The sequence below is a fragment of the Triticum dicoccoides genome, chromosome 1B (assembly GCF_002162155.2).
Source record: "Triticum dicoccoides isolate Atlit2015 ecotype Zavitan chromosome 1B, WEW_v2.0, whole genome shotgun sequence".
NCBI lineage: Eukaryota > Viridiplantae > Streptophyta > Magnoliopsida > Poales > Poaceae > Triticum > Triticum dicoccoides.
In genome coordinates this window covers 675093736-675110064 of record NC_041381.1, presented here as the reverse complement: position 1 = coordinate 675110064, position 16329 = coordinate 675093736, and the positions used below count along the sequence as shown (strand labels likewise).

At 48.6% G+C, this 16329-nt stretch overlaps 2 protein-coding genes and 1 long non-coding RNA gene across 6 annotated transcripts; all 3 read left to right on the top strand.

Moving 5' to 3' along the window:
- Positions 1–2338: 2338 nt before the first annotated feature.
- LOC119349585 (mitogen-activated protein kinase 7-like) lies at positions 2339–7625 on the top strand. Of its 2 annotated transcripts, none has more exons than XM_037617640.1 (10): positions 2339–2450; positions 4479–4893; positions 5049–5176; positions 5329–5388; positions 5604–5753; positions 5837–5992; positions 6129–6340; positions 6449–6541; positions 6752–6828; positions 6926–7625. In XM_037617640.1, exons 1-10 carry the CDS (start codon positions 2400–2402, stop codon positions 7252–7254), a joined length of 1671 nt encoding a protein of 556 aa, XP_037473537.1. In that variant the 5' UTR covers positions 2339–2399; the 3' UTR covers positions 7255–7625. The 2 variants fall into 2 exon arrangements, with proteins under 2 accessions (XP_037473537.1, XP_037473536.1); XM_037617639.1 differs by lacking the exon at positions 2339–2450 and adding an exon at positions 3359–3564.
- Positions 7626–8540: 915 nt separating this feature from the next.
- On the top strand, positions 8541–10611 carry LOC119312230. The gene is made up of 3 exons (XR_005151278.1): positions 8541–8808; positions 9757–9906; positions 10155–10611. It is a non-coding gene; the product is annotated as an uncharacterized LOC119312230 (long non-coding RNA).
- Positions 10612–11804: 1193 nt separating this feature from the next.
- On the top strand, positions 11805–14282 carry LOC119349584. Of its 3 annotated transcripts, none has more exons than XM_037617636.1 (5): positions 11805–12080; positions 12164–12393; positions 12716–12842; positions 12948–12988; positions 14006–14282. In XM_037617636.1, the coding sequence occupies exons 2-5, from the start codon at positions 12203–12205 to the stop codon at positions 14112–14114; spliced, it is 468 nt and encodes a 155-aa protein (XP_037473533.1). In that variant the 5' UTR covers positions 11805–12080; positions 12164–12202; the 3' UTR covers positions 14115–14282. The 3 variants fall into 3 exon arrangements, with proteins under 3 accessions (XP_037473533.1, XP_037473532.1, XP_037473534.1); XM_037617635.1 differs by having other exon boundaries at positions 12160–12393; XM_037617637.1 differs by lacking the exon at positions 14006–14282 and adding an exon at positions 13729–13959 and having other exon boundaries at positions 12160–12393.
- The last annotated feature ends 2047 nt before the right edge of the window (positions 14283–16329 follow it).

Here is a 16329-nt window from a genome sequence, read left to right as displayed (position 1 = left end):
CGAGGATACGCTTTGACGTTGTGTTCTGTAGCTTGATTGCTTCGTTTATCTTTGTGTAGTTTGCGCTACTGACAGTCTAAGTCATTTTGCGGGAGTGTGTGCTATTGACGGTTTGTGCACCCACGTGTAATGGGCAAGCTCATTTTTTTCTTTTTAAAATTTCTTTTATCCTTTTCCCTTTTCTTTTCTCTATCATTATCTGTGACAATAAAAGGATCGAGTTTCTCCCTAACACTCACAGTGGGGGAGCTTGAAGCCCATTTTTGGGCGGGCTTAGCGTGTAAAAGAGGAGGAAATAGCCCGTTGGACGGTGTTCCAAGGTCCACGAGTAAATGTAACAAATTCTCAAATGGTGGTGGGCCATGGCCCAGCATAGCTTCGCCACAGAAGACTCGATGTGAGAACGTTCATTCCCAATACTATTTTACGTGTTCGATACGATTTAGTATCGTCCACACAATCATCTAGGTACTATCTGCAGGCGGTGTGCTCTAGCTCATCGCGACAACATTGCACTTCTTTCCAAATACAGTTCATCCTTTCTAAATACAGTTCCAGCTCACAACTCCAGTCCTTATTGGATGCTCTTATACTTTGTCGAGAGCGGTGTATAAGTGGTCTCGTGTACTCTTCCTCTACACACGTTCGACATTCACGGACACCTTCGGTCACTTTGTCATAGTGTGCGCACCCGTATCGTGTAACGGGCAGGCCCATTCCAACCTTTTCACTTCCTTTGTAGTAGTTTTAGTTATACATTAATTTCCTTTTCTTCTCTCTATCATTGCCACCGACAATAAATTATCGCTCTTCTCCCTAAGACAATATGGAGCGTTCATTACCAACCTTATTGTTGAGATTGGAATTTATGGGTACCGTGTAAGCAGACATCTAGGAAGCATCTATGGGCAGTGTGTGCTAGCTTATGGCGACGCATCACTCCTTTCCAAATACAGTTATCCCTAACGGGCTTTGGTCCTCGTTAGACACCGTCGAGAGTGGTGTGTATGCGGTATCGTGTATTCCTCTGCGGGCGTGCCACATTTGCGTGAATTACACCAATGTTTTTTATGCTAAAGAGAAACACCCGCATATATACTGACGGCCCGGGTCATTTTGTTGCAGTGTGCACTATTGACGGTCCGCGCACCCCTACCGTGTAATGGGCATGCCCATTCCGAGCTTTTTGAGTTATACTCCCTCTGTCCGGAAATACTTATCGGAGAAATGCATAAAAGTGGATATATCTTCAAACTAAAATACGTCTAGATACATTCATTCCTTCGACAAGTATTTTCGGACGGAGGGAGTACTTTTATTTCCTTTTCTTCACTCTACCGCCCTCGACAGCAAGAAATGATAGATTTTATTCCCAAAGACTCGATATGCAACGTTCATTACCAACACCGCTTTACATTTTCAATACAGTTCTAGCTCGTCGCGACACATCGCTCCTTTTCAAATACAGTTCTAGCTCATGGAATTCGATCCACGGTAGACGCTATCAAGAGTGCCTTGTACTAGGTGGTATTGTGTATTCTTCTATAGGCGTGTGGCATCCGCATGAATTACATCGATGTTTTTTGTGCTAAAGAGAAACACACACGCATATATTGATGGTCCGGGTCATTTTGTTGCAGTGTGCGCTATTGACGATCAGCGGACCTATTTGGACCTTTTCACTTCCTTTTTATCTCCTTTCCTTCTCTCTATCCCCGCCGACGACAATAAATGATCGCTTTTCCCCCAAACACTTGATATGGAACGTTCATTTCGAATACCGCTTTACGTTCTCGATACACTGCCAGCTCACACATTGTCGAGATTGGAGTTCGTGCGTACCGTGTATGCACACGTCTAGGAAGCATCCGTGGGCGGCGCGCGCTAGCTCGGCGCGACGCAACGCTCCTTTCCAAATTCAGTTCTAGCTCACGGATTCCGCTCCTCAGTAGCCGCTGTCGAGAGTGGCATACAAGCGGTATCGTGTACTCCTCTATGGGTGTGCGGCGTCCACGTGAATTACAACCACTGATGTTTTTTTTTAACGAAAGAGAAACACACACGTTGTCCTCACTCACAGGCAAAGGGACACTAGCCCAGGCCCACCAACCCGCATCGATAAGAAAATACCGTAAACACCCTCCCTCCTGCCCGAGAACTACAACAATACCCGACCTCACTCCCCAAGCCGCTCGAGGGGCAGGACTGTCCTCCCGCACCCAAATGCTTTACTAATACCCCCTTGCCCCGCCTCTCCGCCGCTCAGTTCACCTGCCCGCACCTGCCTGCTTGGACTTGTTTAACACCCAACACCGTACCACCGCTTCCTCCTCCCTTCTTCGAGTGACATCGCCGCAGACCGGACCGGCAGCGAGGCGCGGCCTTTCGTGCTCCTCGGGATGCTCGAGGCAAATGAGGGTGCCCATGGCGACGACGAGCAGTGCGACAAGGTTCGAGTCATTTTGTTTTAGTTTGTGCTATTGACGGTACGCACACCCCTACCATGCAAGGGTGGGCCCATTCAAAACTTTTCACTTCTTTTTTATAGCTTCAGTTATACTTTTCTTCTCTCCATCACCGCTGGTGACAAGAACTGACCACTTTTCTCTCCGGAACTTGGTATGGAAAGTTCATAACCGGTGATTACGTTGTTGATACACCTCCAGCTCACTGATTGTCGAGATTGGAGTTCATGCATACCGTGTTCGCACACGTCTAGGAAGCATCCGCGGGCGGCCCGCGCTAGCTCGTCGTGACGCATCGCTTCTTTTCAAAAACAGTTCTAGCTCACAAACTCTAGTCCTCAGTAGATGCAATCAAGAGCGGCGTGTAGGTGGTATCAATGGCGACTCTAGAATGTACACGGAGGACATGCTCGAAAGAGCGAGGAGGTGCTTAGATGGGCCAAGAAGCCGCTGATTTGCTAGGCCGGGCCGGGCCGGGCCGTCGTCACTAGTAGCAAAGACAAAATTCATCTGGTTGGAGGGCAGGCTCAAGCCTGTTAAAGCATGTGCAGTAGATTCGCCCCCGTGTGGTATCGTATATACTCCTCTACGGGTGTGCGGCATCCGCGTGAATTACAACCACCGATGTTTTTTTTCTTTGCACGGAAGAGAAATGCACACGCATATATAAGCGGGTTAGCGGGTCGCACCGTGCTGGCCTCACTCACAAGCAAAGGGACACTACCCAAGCCCACCAACCCGCACCGATAATGAAAATACCGAAAACGCCCTCGCTCCTGCCCGAGAACTACGGCAGAACCAGGCCTCACTCCCCCTGCCACTAGAGGGGCAAAACCGTCCGCCGAAGCCCAAACATTTTTATTAATACCACCTCGCGTCGGCCTTGTGCTGCTCAGCTCACCTCACCTCCCCGCGCCTGCCTGCTTGGACTTGTTTAACACCCACCACCGCTCCCTCCTCCCTCCTCCGGGTGACGTCGCCGCGGACCGCACCGGCGGCGGGGCGAGGCGCGGCGCGGCGCGGCCTTCTATCTCCCGTGCTCCCCAGGATGCCGGAGGCAAATGCGGGTGCCCGCGGCGGCGGCGAGCAGCGCAGCAAGGTGGGGGAACGGACGGACAGAGTCGCTTTCCGCGCAGAAAGACTCCTTCTTCCTCCTCCTCTTCTTTTTATTTCCTGCCATGTCGGTGCCGCCGCGCCGGCCATGGGTTCCTAAGCGGTGAGCCGCGGCGGCGCTCTGCTTCTGCGGGCTGGCTCGTGCTGGGACAGAGGGGCGCTCTCCCCCCTGGATTTGGGGCGGATAAAGATGTGGATTTCGGGGAGGATTCGGACGGATTCGGTTTCCCCAGACAAGAGGAGTCTGCCTCCCGCCCGCGAGGACGGACGGATTGGCTTCGCTCCCGCCGCGATTTCTTGCCTTGTTAGCTGCTGTGTCCAAATCCCCGGGGAGGCGGCAGCATATCCGCTCGCTGTTTCCTATTCAATTCCTGGGAAATCCCTGGCTTCAGCGCCGGGGAGACCCCTCTTTTGGCAGATGTTGATGAGGGGTCGGTCGGTCGGTCGGCGTGGTTGGTAAATGGGGCAGTATTCGATTCGGCGACCGGGCAAGTTTATCCAAATCTGCAGTTACTTTCCTTTTAGCCAGAGATGGATAACGCCAGCGCCGCGCATATATTCAGTCCAGTCCGTGGATGGAATCCATGCCTACCCAGGAGTTGCTTAGAAGTTTCCCGATATTCTTTTCAGCCAAAGGGATATATATATACATCCTTTTCCAGGAGGGGTTGTTCATCAGCCTCCTGACACTGTTGTTCTTTGAATTGGTTGCTGTCACTTTTCTGATTTTGGGTGGGTGAGTACAGGCCAAGGAAGTTCTGATTATGGGTCATCAGTAGTAGTTGAATTCGTGGCTGTCTTTCAAGCCAACGCCTGATCTGGATGTCTTTTTCTTTTTCTTTTGCAAAAGAGAATCAATTTGCCATGTGCACCGTGCTAACTTTCTCCACGAATTTTCAGGTTCAGAGTTCGGACGTGATGAGTTTCTTCAGTGAATATGGAGATGCAAGCAGATACAAGATTGAGGAAATCATCGGCAAAGGGAGTTATGGGGTGGTATGTTCAGCCATCGACCGGCAGACCGGCGACAGGGTGGCCATAAAGAAGGTGTCCAACATCTTCGAGCACATAACCGACGCCGCTCGGATGCTCCGCGAGATCAAGCTTCTCCGGCTTCTCAGGCACCCCGACATCGTCCAGATCAAGCACATAATGCTGCCTCCCTCCAGGAGGGACTACAAGGACATATTTGTTGTCTTTGAGCTCATGGACACGGACCTCCACCAGGTTATCAAGGCCAACGATGACTTGACAAAGGAGCACTACCAGTTCTTTCTCTACCAGATGCTCCGCGCGCTCAAATACATCCATACTGGTAATTACATAAGGATCTTCATTCGAAGATTGATTCCCCCCCTCTTTTTTCCCCCCATGAAACTGGAAGAAGAAAGGTCTTCTAGTTCTATTTATCATCTCTTGTTATGTTTTGCCTGCTTGCTCTGTTCTGACGACGAATCCTTGTGGCTGCAGCTAACGTTTATCATCGTGATTTGAAGCCAAAAAACATATTGGCAAATGCAAACTGCAAGCTCAAGATATGTGATTTTGGACTAGCAAGAGTTGCATTCAATGACACCCCTACAACTGTTTTCTGGACGGTATGTTACTTCTTGTACATCTTACTAGATTTGATCCAAAATACTCTAGTTTTGTCAATTCTGCTTGACGAATTCGATAGAATGCTATGTTGTGTGCCAAAGAACCCTACTTGAAACTTAAAGCTCACCGTCTTCTCCAACATGGTTTGCAGGACTATGTTGCCACTAGGTGGTACAGAGCTCCGGAGCTCTGTGGTTCTTTCTTTACCAAGGTAATTCATAGTTTCCTCTTCCTGTGGTTTTGTTCATTTTACTACCGTTTGTGGCATTCCGCCACTTGCTCAGTCTATAGGTGTTTGTTCAGCCACTAAATTTCTTTGTCTACAAATTGATATGCATTACTTAGTGTTACATTTGCTATCATTTGTTTATACCTTTTCAGTTTCTATATTAACTTGATGACACTAAGTCGACTCCTTCAATGCAGTATTCACCGGCTATTGATACCTGGAGCATTGGTTGCATTTTTGCGGAGATCTTGACAGGAAAGCCTTTGTTCCCTGGTAAAAATGTGGTTCAGCAGTTGGATATGATGACTGATTTCTTAGGCTCGCCGTCGCCTGAGATTATTTCTCGGGTATGATTTACTGTTTGCAGAAATGTCGTCAATCAACTACTCAAGCATAAGGTCCAATTCTCTAATATTTTTTATCACTGCAGATTCGAAATGAAAAGGCAAGGAGGTACCTGAGCAGCATGAGGAAGAAACTGCCAGTACCTTTTGCAGAGAAGTTCCCCAAGGCAGATCCTGCAGCAGTCAAGCTCTTGCAAAAGCTTCTAGCATTTGATCCAAAGGACCGACCGACTGCTGAAGAGGTAGGCGTGTCTTAGCGAAACGACATGATTTTCATTTTACTAGTATTTTGTGCTGTCATTTGTTTTACTTTTTAAAAAAGTCACATATTCAAGGTCGTCTATATGTTATTCTAACGAGTGTTCTATGCATAATCAGGCGTTGGCTGATCCCTATTTCAACGGCCTCGCGAAAGTGGAGAGAGAACCATCATGCCAACCGATTTCGAAAATGGAGTTTGAGTTTGAACGCAGAAAGTTTACCAGAGAGGACATCAAGGAACTTATATTCAGGGAGATATTGGAGTACCACCCTCAGCTTCTCAAGGACTACACCAACGGCTCTGAAAAAACAAACTTTCTATATCCTAGGTTCTTACCTTGACATAGTATCTTTAAGCTCTTTTCTCTTTGTTATTATTCTGTCTATATCTATATGTAGCAACACGCATCATGGCTCTTGAATTTTCTGTTATGCAGTGCTGTGGACAACTTCCGGAGGCAATTTGCGAACTTGGAGGAAGATGGAGGAAAAGGCGGGGCACCCGAGAGGAAGCATGTTTCTCTGCCGAGGTAACTTACATGATAACTGATCTTCTGAATGGTGATCATTATGTCTGGTTCTCAATTATTTGTGCCGCCATAAAGCTGATTAAAACTACCAAATGCATTAGTTCATCAATAGGCTTCTGAAAGATCTATCATTGCATAATATGGTAGAACACATCGCGGTACTTTACGGATTTTGAGTTTAACTATTAACCCTTGATGGGCTGCTTGCAGGACTACAACAGTTCACTCTACCCCAGTTCCTACAACAAATGGTCCGGCCTACCAAGCTCCTCAAAGGATTCCAACAGGTAACTGGTTCTGTTTGCTTTAATCTGGTACCTCTTCATTTGAACTTCAGAGAGAGCAGCAGTCTTAAAACACATTTCATCTCTGACACTCTTGCAGCTAGACCAGGCCGAGTGATTGCCTCAGCGACACCGACCGAGAACGCGGCCTTCGCCGACCGACAAACGGGCCGAAGGATGGCGAGGGACCCCGCGGCTCCCCCAGCAGCAGCGGCTGCCGGCTACCACCAGAGGCCGGACTGCTCCGACAGGCAACAGGAGGTGGAGAAGGACCGCGCGCACTACAGGCCGGCGCACCATTTCAGGGACGCCAGGGTGGCGCCCGAGGCCGAGTCGCGGCCCTCGGCGTACCACATTCCCCCGTTCAACGGCATCGCCGCGGTCGCCGGCGGGTACAGCAAGGTCGGCGTGGCAGGAAGGATGTACTAGCGCAATTGCTGGGCGAGTTTGCCGGGAGCTGGAGGACGGCCGTGATCGATGGCCGTTGTGGGGAATGCAGGGGCTGGGAGGGTCTCAAATTTAGGACGTAGGAGACAGCCGGACAAGGTGGTGCTCTTGTGTACATAGATATTACCGGCAGCCAAATTGGTTGGTCTGTTTTTCTGGGTTGATAGATATGTTGAAAGTTGGAACAGTGAGCTCTGCTCTGAGAGGTGAAAGGGCCTCAGGGAGGGGGGAGGGGGTTGGGGGCTGTAGAGTTTCTCTTTTTTGTTTTGTTTCCGGATGGTGTTAATAGGATGGATGGATGAATAAATGGATGATGATGGAGGTTCTGATGGCTTCTCCGTGGATGAACTCAACTCTTGTGTCTGCTAGCTGCTGAAATGTGGTGTGTGTTTTTCTCCGTTGGCATCACCCGGTCGATCGCCGGCGTTTAGCCGGACGGAGCCATTAAACAAGGGATGAACCTACGTCCCCTTGTCCTAGGACAAGAATGATTTGTGAAGTTTGGCGTGCCTGCATTGCACATTCGTTTGTGGTCTGCGTCTGGCTTGTGCGCGCACCAGGCAGCAGGGGAGAGGAGAGGAGAGATATCTCATCCAAAGAGATGTCGGTCTACACACAGGCACAGCCACTCGATGACAGCGGCGCGGCCCACGTCGTGTCCGGTGTCCCCCGCCCCTGGAGCCCGCGCGATCGGGACAGCATCTCCGACTAGTATTCTAGAATTTCCGATGGCAGCGCCTAGCAGCACGTGCCCCGATCGACCAACGAGCGGCCACGGCGGAGCAGTGCCGGACGCCGGGCCCGACCGTGCCTACTTGTTGGCGCGCGACGCCGGCCCGGCCCACGACGGCGTTCGCCGACGACACGCTTGCCGCCGGTGACTCGTCGACGAGTCCATGTCTGGCGGTCCCTGCTCCGGGCTTGACTCCAGCCATCTCTTCTTCTTCTTCTTCTTGCTGCGGTGCTGCTGTTGCCGTTGATGAGTCCATGTCTGTCTGGTGTGGTGGTACAGCGCAGTGCAGAGGATCCTCGCTAGTAATACGTTGCTCTCCATCGGCCTCGGTCGCCGTCGCCTTCGTTTTCGTGCGGTCGCTGCTGCTGGTTGAGCACTCGAATCCTTTTTTGTTTTTGTTTTGAGGGGGCCCAAATTCTTTTGATGGACGTAGGACTAATTAGCCCCTTGAAGCCCACCAACGGTCCATGTCTCTGATGTCTCTCTCTCTCTATTATTGAGAGAGATAGCAATCTGTTCGGCCCGGTAGCCCACCGCACCACACAAGACGGACAAAGCGCCAGGTCTCTCTCCTCGTATATATATATATATGGAGGCTGACCATCGATCGATCGATATCTATCCATCGCTTCCTACTTTCGGCGCCGACGCACGCACGCGCGCGCGCCTGCTTATCTCCCTGCCGAGACTAGCCGCCTACCTAGGGCAGTTCGCACAGCCCATCAGCGCCGGCGCCGGCGCCGGCTCCGGCTCCGGCGGCGCGGACGGCCGAACCCGCCGCAAGCGAGCAAGGAAATCCGACAGTGCGTGAGTCTTCTTTAATTCGTGACTTAGATGGAGTTAATCAGTGCAGTAATTTCTTGTTTATCCTCACAAATATGCACCGTAAATTAGGCATGACACACGGATTCAGTTTGTCCCTTGTCAACAATCTGTATTTTTGTGTTTGCGTAGTCCTGTTTGATCTCCTTGGGTTATAGCGTCAAAGTTTAGTTCTGACACACGGATTCTAGCGTCAAATATGTACCCTAAATTAGGCATGACACTAGATTCTAGCGTCAAAGTTTAGTTCTGACTTCTGACACACGTATGGATTCTAGCGTCAAATATGTACTGTATATTAGGCATGACACTAGATTCTAGCGTCAAAGTTCAGTTCTGATGAATATATTTGATTTCTCTTGGTAATCACAAGCCCAATTTAAACTAATTAAAATGCAACTTCTTTGCATTGTTGATTGACCATATGGTATGTTCTGAACCATCAGAAATATTATCTCGTTTGCAAATTGCAATGCTAGAAATTTATTTTTTGCTTGTTGTGTCGCCGTCGCTCCAAGGCCCCTGCCGCTGCTCTCCTCGACAGCGTTGTGGACGCGATTGAGGGAACAGAGATTAGCTGCTGTTGTTTCTTCTATTTTTGTCTCTCAACTTACAGTAACTGCTCAAATTTTTAGGAAAAAGTTGATGCTTATTAAGTTGCTCCCTTATTCTGCAATTCCTGTAACCGTGATGAACAGGAGTTGAAGAAAAATGTTCCTGTGAAATCTTTCTGGAGTTGAAGAAAAATTCTAGATTTTGGTCACCCAACTTGTAGTCTCTGTGTACATAGTTCTAGTTTCTTTTGCTACAAGTTCAAGTGATAACTCAACTTATTGTTGTCACTTCTTACCGCCGTCACTACTGATAACTCAACTCATTATTGTCACTTCTAGCACAGAGGTACTGAATCTTCACACATTTAACTTCAGTCTCGATGATCCTCGGAAATGGTGTTCCTGATGCCCCAGCCCCTCCACCACCCCGTGCACTGGCCCTCGACTCAAGGCCTGTGCTAGGTCCTAGGGAGTCCTAGGGATTTCCAGAATAAATGGAGCCAACTAGCATTATCTTTTTCTCAGGTGCGTTGCTTTTAAGTTTTTATTCCTGCTACAATTTCATGATTATGGGCAGCACACGCAGCATACTCTTCTGTCTTTTTGTCATTGCCTGGTCAAGTTTCTTGTGATTTTAGCAAAGTGATCGCGTGAAATCCTATGTTCCGCCGTTGTCTAATTTGTCTTCCCATGAAGCTCAGCTCATCTCGACGAGTTTGACATTTGTAATTGACAAGCATTCTTCTCTTGTACTATGATTTGTTCTGTTGTAGGAATGCTCTTTAACTCCCCAGGGGGCGGCTTCTTTGACGAATCACCGATCGTTCATTCGTCATATGCAAAGCAACTACATCCAATGCGTTGCTTCAGGCGGTCAGCCTCCAAACCGCAAGTTCTCTTTTTATGGTCAGAAAGCTGGGGCTGATGCTTTCTACCTTGTAGAATGCAATGTGAACCCAGCATCATCCGAAGCCCAGCTCAAAATTAAGGCCGACGATGGGGCTACTGCGGAGGCCTTTTCTACTTTGTTTCAATCAGTGTTGTCTGAATTTGGGCTTTCTTGATCATGAGGACTAATTTTCTTCAGGGTTATAGTGGTTTAGATGGTGTGTAACCTTGTTACTCGAGTGGACATGAATATCACCTCTGTTGATGTGGAGAGAATAGATGTACATCTGTAGTAATTTATTTGCGGGGAGCAATAAAGCAAGAGTATAGTTGACTTGTTCACATGCACAAGTTTTTGGAATTCAGTACCTTCGGGGGTCTATAGTGATCATGGATTCTTTTTTTTGTAAGGACTCAGGTTCTTGAAACACCTACTCTTGAGAGTTCAGTAGGGTTGAAATTGGATCAGAGATCAGAGATGTTAGGTTTACTGAGTTGACCATGCACCATTAAGCCATCATGCAGAACTAAGCTTGTTCTGATTTAGTAGCAATCAGCTCTTCTCCTTCCACCTGGTACAGTAGTACATAACTACATATACAAAAACACAAGTGTGATGATCATCAACAAGTTAAAGCTAAGCGTCTGTCCACTTCCACACACATCTTCTCCCTCTGCCGCTGCACACGTGACAAAACCTAACAAGCGCCGGCGCTTGTCACCCCCCGGCCACAATGGTGTGGAAATGGATCCCGGGGAAGCACGACCGGGAGCCCGGGTAGTTGTCTGTCTCGTTGCCCCGTTGCCCAATTTCTCAATCTTGACACCCGCTCCGCCACGGCAGCGGCCCTACATCGACGTGGAGACATGCCAGCGGTACTAGAACACGACAGGCACCCCGCTGCCATGGGGCGACATGGACCTGTCGAACGGGTGGCACCTCAGCCTGGATCGGGTGGCCAGCGAGCGGCCGCGCTTGCCATTTGGAGATCAACGTTTTTTCGATTTTAGTTTTTGTTCTCACTTAATTTTCTTATGCACTATGGTGGGATGACATGCGTAACATTACGGGCCGACATGCATCACACCATACCAATGGCATCTAGTAATATCAAATGAAAAAAAATGAATTTTCTTTTAAAATTTGACTTGGAGTTTCTTCATCCCTGGTGTTTTAAATCTGAAAAAAAAATCCAACTCAAGAGTTCTAGATCTGGTCCTCAAACCATTCAAAATCTGGTCTATTCTGGTCATCCTTTTGAATTGCCAGTTAGTAGCCTCTCTCTGGGGAATGAAGCGTAGGCCGATGAACTGCAACATTGGACATGCAGGGGTGCAGCAGCTCGCAGCACCCGGGCCAACAAGAGCCCACATGAGCGCACGATCGGCGAATAGTTCTAGGATGGAAATAGATCGATCTCAGCCGTCGAGCGAGGGGCCCAAGGGAAGGGGCGAGGATCGCCGTCCGTTAACTGAACCCGACCCTGTCTCGACTTTTTATCTGAAGAATTCGACACCTCGTCAGGGGATAGCGTCCTGCGGCCTGAGAGAGGTCAGGTCGCGCCTCCGCCGCCGCTCGCCGCTGGTCCGCCCGCTCGACGGGGGGAGCTCGTCCGGCCTCCTTCGCCGCGCGCCGCCGAACGCCGCTCGCCCGATCCCCGGCTCGGGCCGCGCGCCCCCGATTGCCCCCGCTCTCCCTCCCCTTTCCAGGACTCCGCCGCCGCCTCGCCTCGCCTCGCTCCTCCCCTGACCCGGACGCCCCCGAGCCGCATCGCCCTCTCTCCTGGCCAGGACGCCGCCGCCTCGCGAAGGTTGGTTTTTCCTTTGGCAGCAGACAGTTCTTGGCTTCTTGCGGATGAATGTTGATTGCTGATCTGTGAGATGCCCTAGGTAGAGAGCCCTCGCTGGTTGCCTGCCGCTCCCCTCGCCGGCGATGGCCGCGCCGCCGCTCCGGCCGGAGGCGGAAGAGGGCAGCAAGGGCGCCGAGGTCTGCCTGTTCGACCAGTCGCAGGAGGATTTCTCCAGGGCGGTACGCGCCATCTCGGAGCTCGCCACCGGCGACCCCCAGCCGGGGTTCCCCGACGCCGAAGTAGAAAGGCTCGCCTCCTCAGTAACGTTCCTCAGGTGAAAACCGCAACCGGTCTCCTTTGCTCCCGCAATGCCGTTGCCCCGATAAAATTGGCAAGTTTCAGTTTTGGGCTATGAGTAATCCAAGAAACATTAAAATGTGAATATAGGAAAGTATAGAGTAAACTAGTTAAAGGAAAATGGGAAGACAGATTGTGTTCTCCAATTAGGTATGCTGCCAGTGGAACTAACTAATCCAGCTTTTCGCAATGTGCTAAGATCATAGTTAAAGAGAGCATCAAATGTTCTTTTTGGATTGACCAGAGTTCATTCTGCAGACATTTGATCTATTGATAACGATAGTTTGTTATCTTCCCAGAGAATGGAGGCATTTCTCTTATGAGCCAAAAGGTGTAAGTTTTGCTTACGGCGCTGGATCAGCTTCATCCGCAGATGACACACCCGAGATAACCTTACCACAGTTCTCATCTGCATCTTTTCCTCAGGTTAGTAATACTAAAACCGATTGTTGGCGCTAATTTGTGAGCCTAAATTTCTTGGTTTAGGCTTTTAGTTGGTTTCTTGGATAATATAAGTGCAAATCAATGCAGGTCACACACTTGGAAGATGGGAGGGATAAGGATACAGACAGGTATTATTTCCTATATATAATCAAGACTCCCTCAACTTTCTAGAATCTAGTACTTATGTTGTTACATGATTTTCCCTAACTAGTTACTCATGGTAGTATTGTTGTGGAGAGATGCAATATGATTAAAGTTCCTCTGGTTGTGTTATTTGAAGTACTGAAGTTATGACCTAATGTATTCTGCAGACCAGTACCTATTCTCATCTTGTTGTTGGTGAAGGATTTCTACAGAAGTACAATAATTTCCTTGTTGTTTCACATGCAACATAACTTGATTTCAAATACACCTTTTACCCAAAAGGACTCTTTCACGCTCGCTCGCTCCAGCAAGCGACCCATCCGAAACTAGTCTTTCGGCCGACAGGCTGAACGCCTTGGGCCCCACCATGTGGATGAGGTTTTTGCGCATGATACAGCTAGCTGATTAAGGCATGCATTGCTGAGGGGGGAGGGGGGCACTCTTATTTATCCAATTCCCCCACCTAATGCTCTAACGCCACTTTCCAAGTCGGGAGAAAACTACATGTCTGAAAGTTAGCGCTGCAACGCGCGCGCGCAAATTAGCATCTCCCCCTTTGACCATTATTAGATAAAAACAATTAGTGATATGTACTTCCACTAACCCATATACAAATACCATTTTGTGCTATTGTGTATATGAGTGATCAAAGCTTTAAATCTTTGACTGCACACTCTAAAAAGTACAGTTATTTGAGAATTCAAGCAATATTCTCTTGGTCCAGGAGTGAGTTGGGTCATCAACTGCTGTCAACCCATGCAAGGTTCTGCTGCTTTTGGGAGATTTTTTGATAAAAAGAGAGACGTAGGCAATCCGCACAATAGCTTGTGTTGTTTCATTAATTGAAAGATCAGTGATGTCATAAATTAATGAGACGTGGATATGCTACTAAATTTGACCTCCATATTTCTACCCTCTTTCACTTTTTTCTGTTACACTATCCATATGATTGTGGTGAACCATCTTGAGTGAACTGTGATTAAATATCTTAATTGTTGCAGTTCTGATTTCATTTTGTTCGCTGGGGGAAGTGTTTGGTCGCTGGACTGGTGCCCAAAGTTGTGCGACAAGCCTTGTTCTCATGTAAATTGTGAGGTTGTGATCAACTGACTGATGGTCATGAACTAGTAGCTCTTTTGTTGCGAGTCATGATTCCAAAAAAGCTCATTCGTCATCTTATTATCCAATTTCTGCCTTGTAAGACTATCTGGAGAAATGTTTTGTTCATCGCGCAGATTTAGCAATGAGAAAATGCCATTATAGTGGCTCCCAAACCCACATCGCAATGATATATTGATTTATTTTACTCAACTGTATACTTTATGTTGGTATATAGAAATATGTCTAAGAAAACCTCAAGACAACCATCAAAGTACTTTTCTCAAATGCATCTTTGCATTCAGGCTCATTGCATGGTTTGCGCTTGTTTTTCAGTGTCCATGAATAGTAATCTTTTGTTTTGTTTTAATTGCAAGAATTTACTTGGATATAAAAAAAGATAACAAGTACTTCTCTGTAAAGAAATATAAGAGCGTTTAGATCACTACATATGAGGTACTTAGAGCTGACCATGATTTTCTATCTGTTGCAGTATCTTGCTGTTGCTGCTCATTGTGACGCCCCCGATTCAATCGTACACTAATCATGCACGCAAATGTGTACGATCAAGATCAGGGACTCACGGGAAGATATCACAACACAACTCTAAAACATAAATAAGTCATACAAGCATCATAATACAAGCCAGGGGCCTCGAGGGCTCGAATACAAGTGCTCGATCATAGACGAGTCAGCGGAAGCAACAATATCTGAGTACAGACATAAGTTAAATAAGTCTGCCTTAAGAAGGCTAGCACAAACTGGGATACAGATCGAAAGAGGCGCAGGCCTCCTGCCTGGGATCCTCCTAACTACTCCTGGTCGTCGTCAGCGGGCATCACGTAGTAGTAGGCACCTCCAGTGTAGTAGGAATCATCGTCGACGGTGGCGTCTGGCTCCTGAACTCCAGCATCTGGTTGCAACAACCAGAAAGAAAGGAAAAGGGGAAAAAAGGGGGAAGAAAGCAACCGTGAGTACTCATCCAAAGTACTCGCAAGCAAGGAACTACACTACATATGCATGGGTATATGTGTAAGGAGGCCATATCAGTGGACAGAACTGCAGAATGCCAGAATAAGAGGGGGATAGCTAATCCTGTCGAAGACTACGCTTCTGGCAGCCTCCGTCTTGCAGCATGTAGGAGAGAGTAGATTGAAGTCCTCTAAGTAGCATCTTCAAGTAGCATCTCCAAGCAGCATCTCCAAGTAGCATCGCATAGCATAACCCTACCCGGCGATCCTCCTCTCGTCGCCCTGTAGAAAAGCGATCACCGGATTGTCTGTGGAACTTGGAAGGGTGTGTTTTATTAAGTATCCGGTTCTAGTTGTCATAAGGTCAAGGTACAACTCCAAGTCGTCCTGTTACCGAAGATCACGGCTATTCGAATAGATTAACTTCCCTGCAGGGGTGCACCACATAGCCCAACACGCTCGATCCCATTTGGCCGGACACACTTTTCTGGGTCATGCCCGGCCTCGGAAGATCAACACGTCGCAGCCCCACCTAGGCAAAACAGAGAGGCCAGCACGCCGGTCTAAACCTAAGCGCGCAGGGGTCTGGGCCCATCGCCCTGAGCACACCTGCACGTTGCGTGGGCGGCCGAAAGCAGACCTAGCCTAGTGGCGTTCCAGTCCAATTCGGCGCGCGCCGCTCCGTCGCTGACGTCTGAAGTGCTTCGGCTGATACCACGACGTCGGGATACCCATAACTACTCCCGCGTAGATGGTTAGTGCGTATAGGCTCGTAGCCGATTCAGATCAAATACCAAGATCTCGTTAAGCGTGTTAAGTATCCGCGAACGCCGAACAGGGCCAGGCCCACCTCTCTCCTAGGTGGTCTCAACCTGCCCTGTCGCTCCGCCACAAAGTAACAGTCGAGGGCCGTCGGGAACCCAGGCCCACCTCTACCGGGATGGAGCCACCTGTCCTTTCAGCCCCCTTATCCGAATCACTTGCGGGTACTCAACGAGCTGACCCGACTTTAGTCACCATCTGTATAGTATGTATGTATGTATAGTATATACCCGTGATCACCTCCCGAGTGATCACGGCCCAATAGTATAGCAAGGCAGACTGACAAGAATGTAGGGCCAATGATGATAAACTAGCATCCTATACTAAGCATTTAGGATTGCAGGTAAGGTATCAACAGATGTAGCAACAATGTCAGGCTATGCATCAGAATAGGATCAACGGAAAGCAGTAACAGGCTACACTACTCTAATGCA

Bases quoted from the DNA above. Each gene is read 5' to 3' on its own strand.
- LOC119349585 (XM_037617640.1), top strand. From the start codon at position 2,400: ATGCTCGAGGCAAATGAGGGTGCCCATGGCGACGACGAGCAGTGCGAC. The intron at 2,451-4,478 runs GTTCGAGTCATT...ACGAATTTTCAG, and splicing joins ACGACGAGCAGTGCGACAAG to GTTCAGAGTTCGGACGTGAT. The intron at 5,389-5,603 runs GTAATTCATAGT...CCTTCAATGCAG, and splicing joins GTGGTTCTTTCTTTACCAAG to TATTCACCGGCTATTGATAC.
- LOC119349584 (XM_037617636.1), top strand. From the start codon at position 12,203: ATGGCCGCGCCGCCGCTCCGGCCGGAGGCGGAAGAGGGCAGCAAGGGC. The intron at 12,843-12,947 runs GTTAGTAATACT...AAATCAATGCAG, and splicing joins CATCTGCATCTTTTCCTCAG to GTCACACACTTGGAAGATGG. The intron at 12,989-14,005 runs GTATTATTTCCT...TAATTGTTGCAG, and splicing joins AGGGATAAGGATACAGACAG to TTCTGATTTCATTTTGTTCG.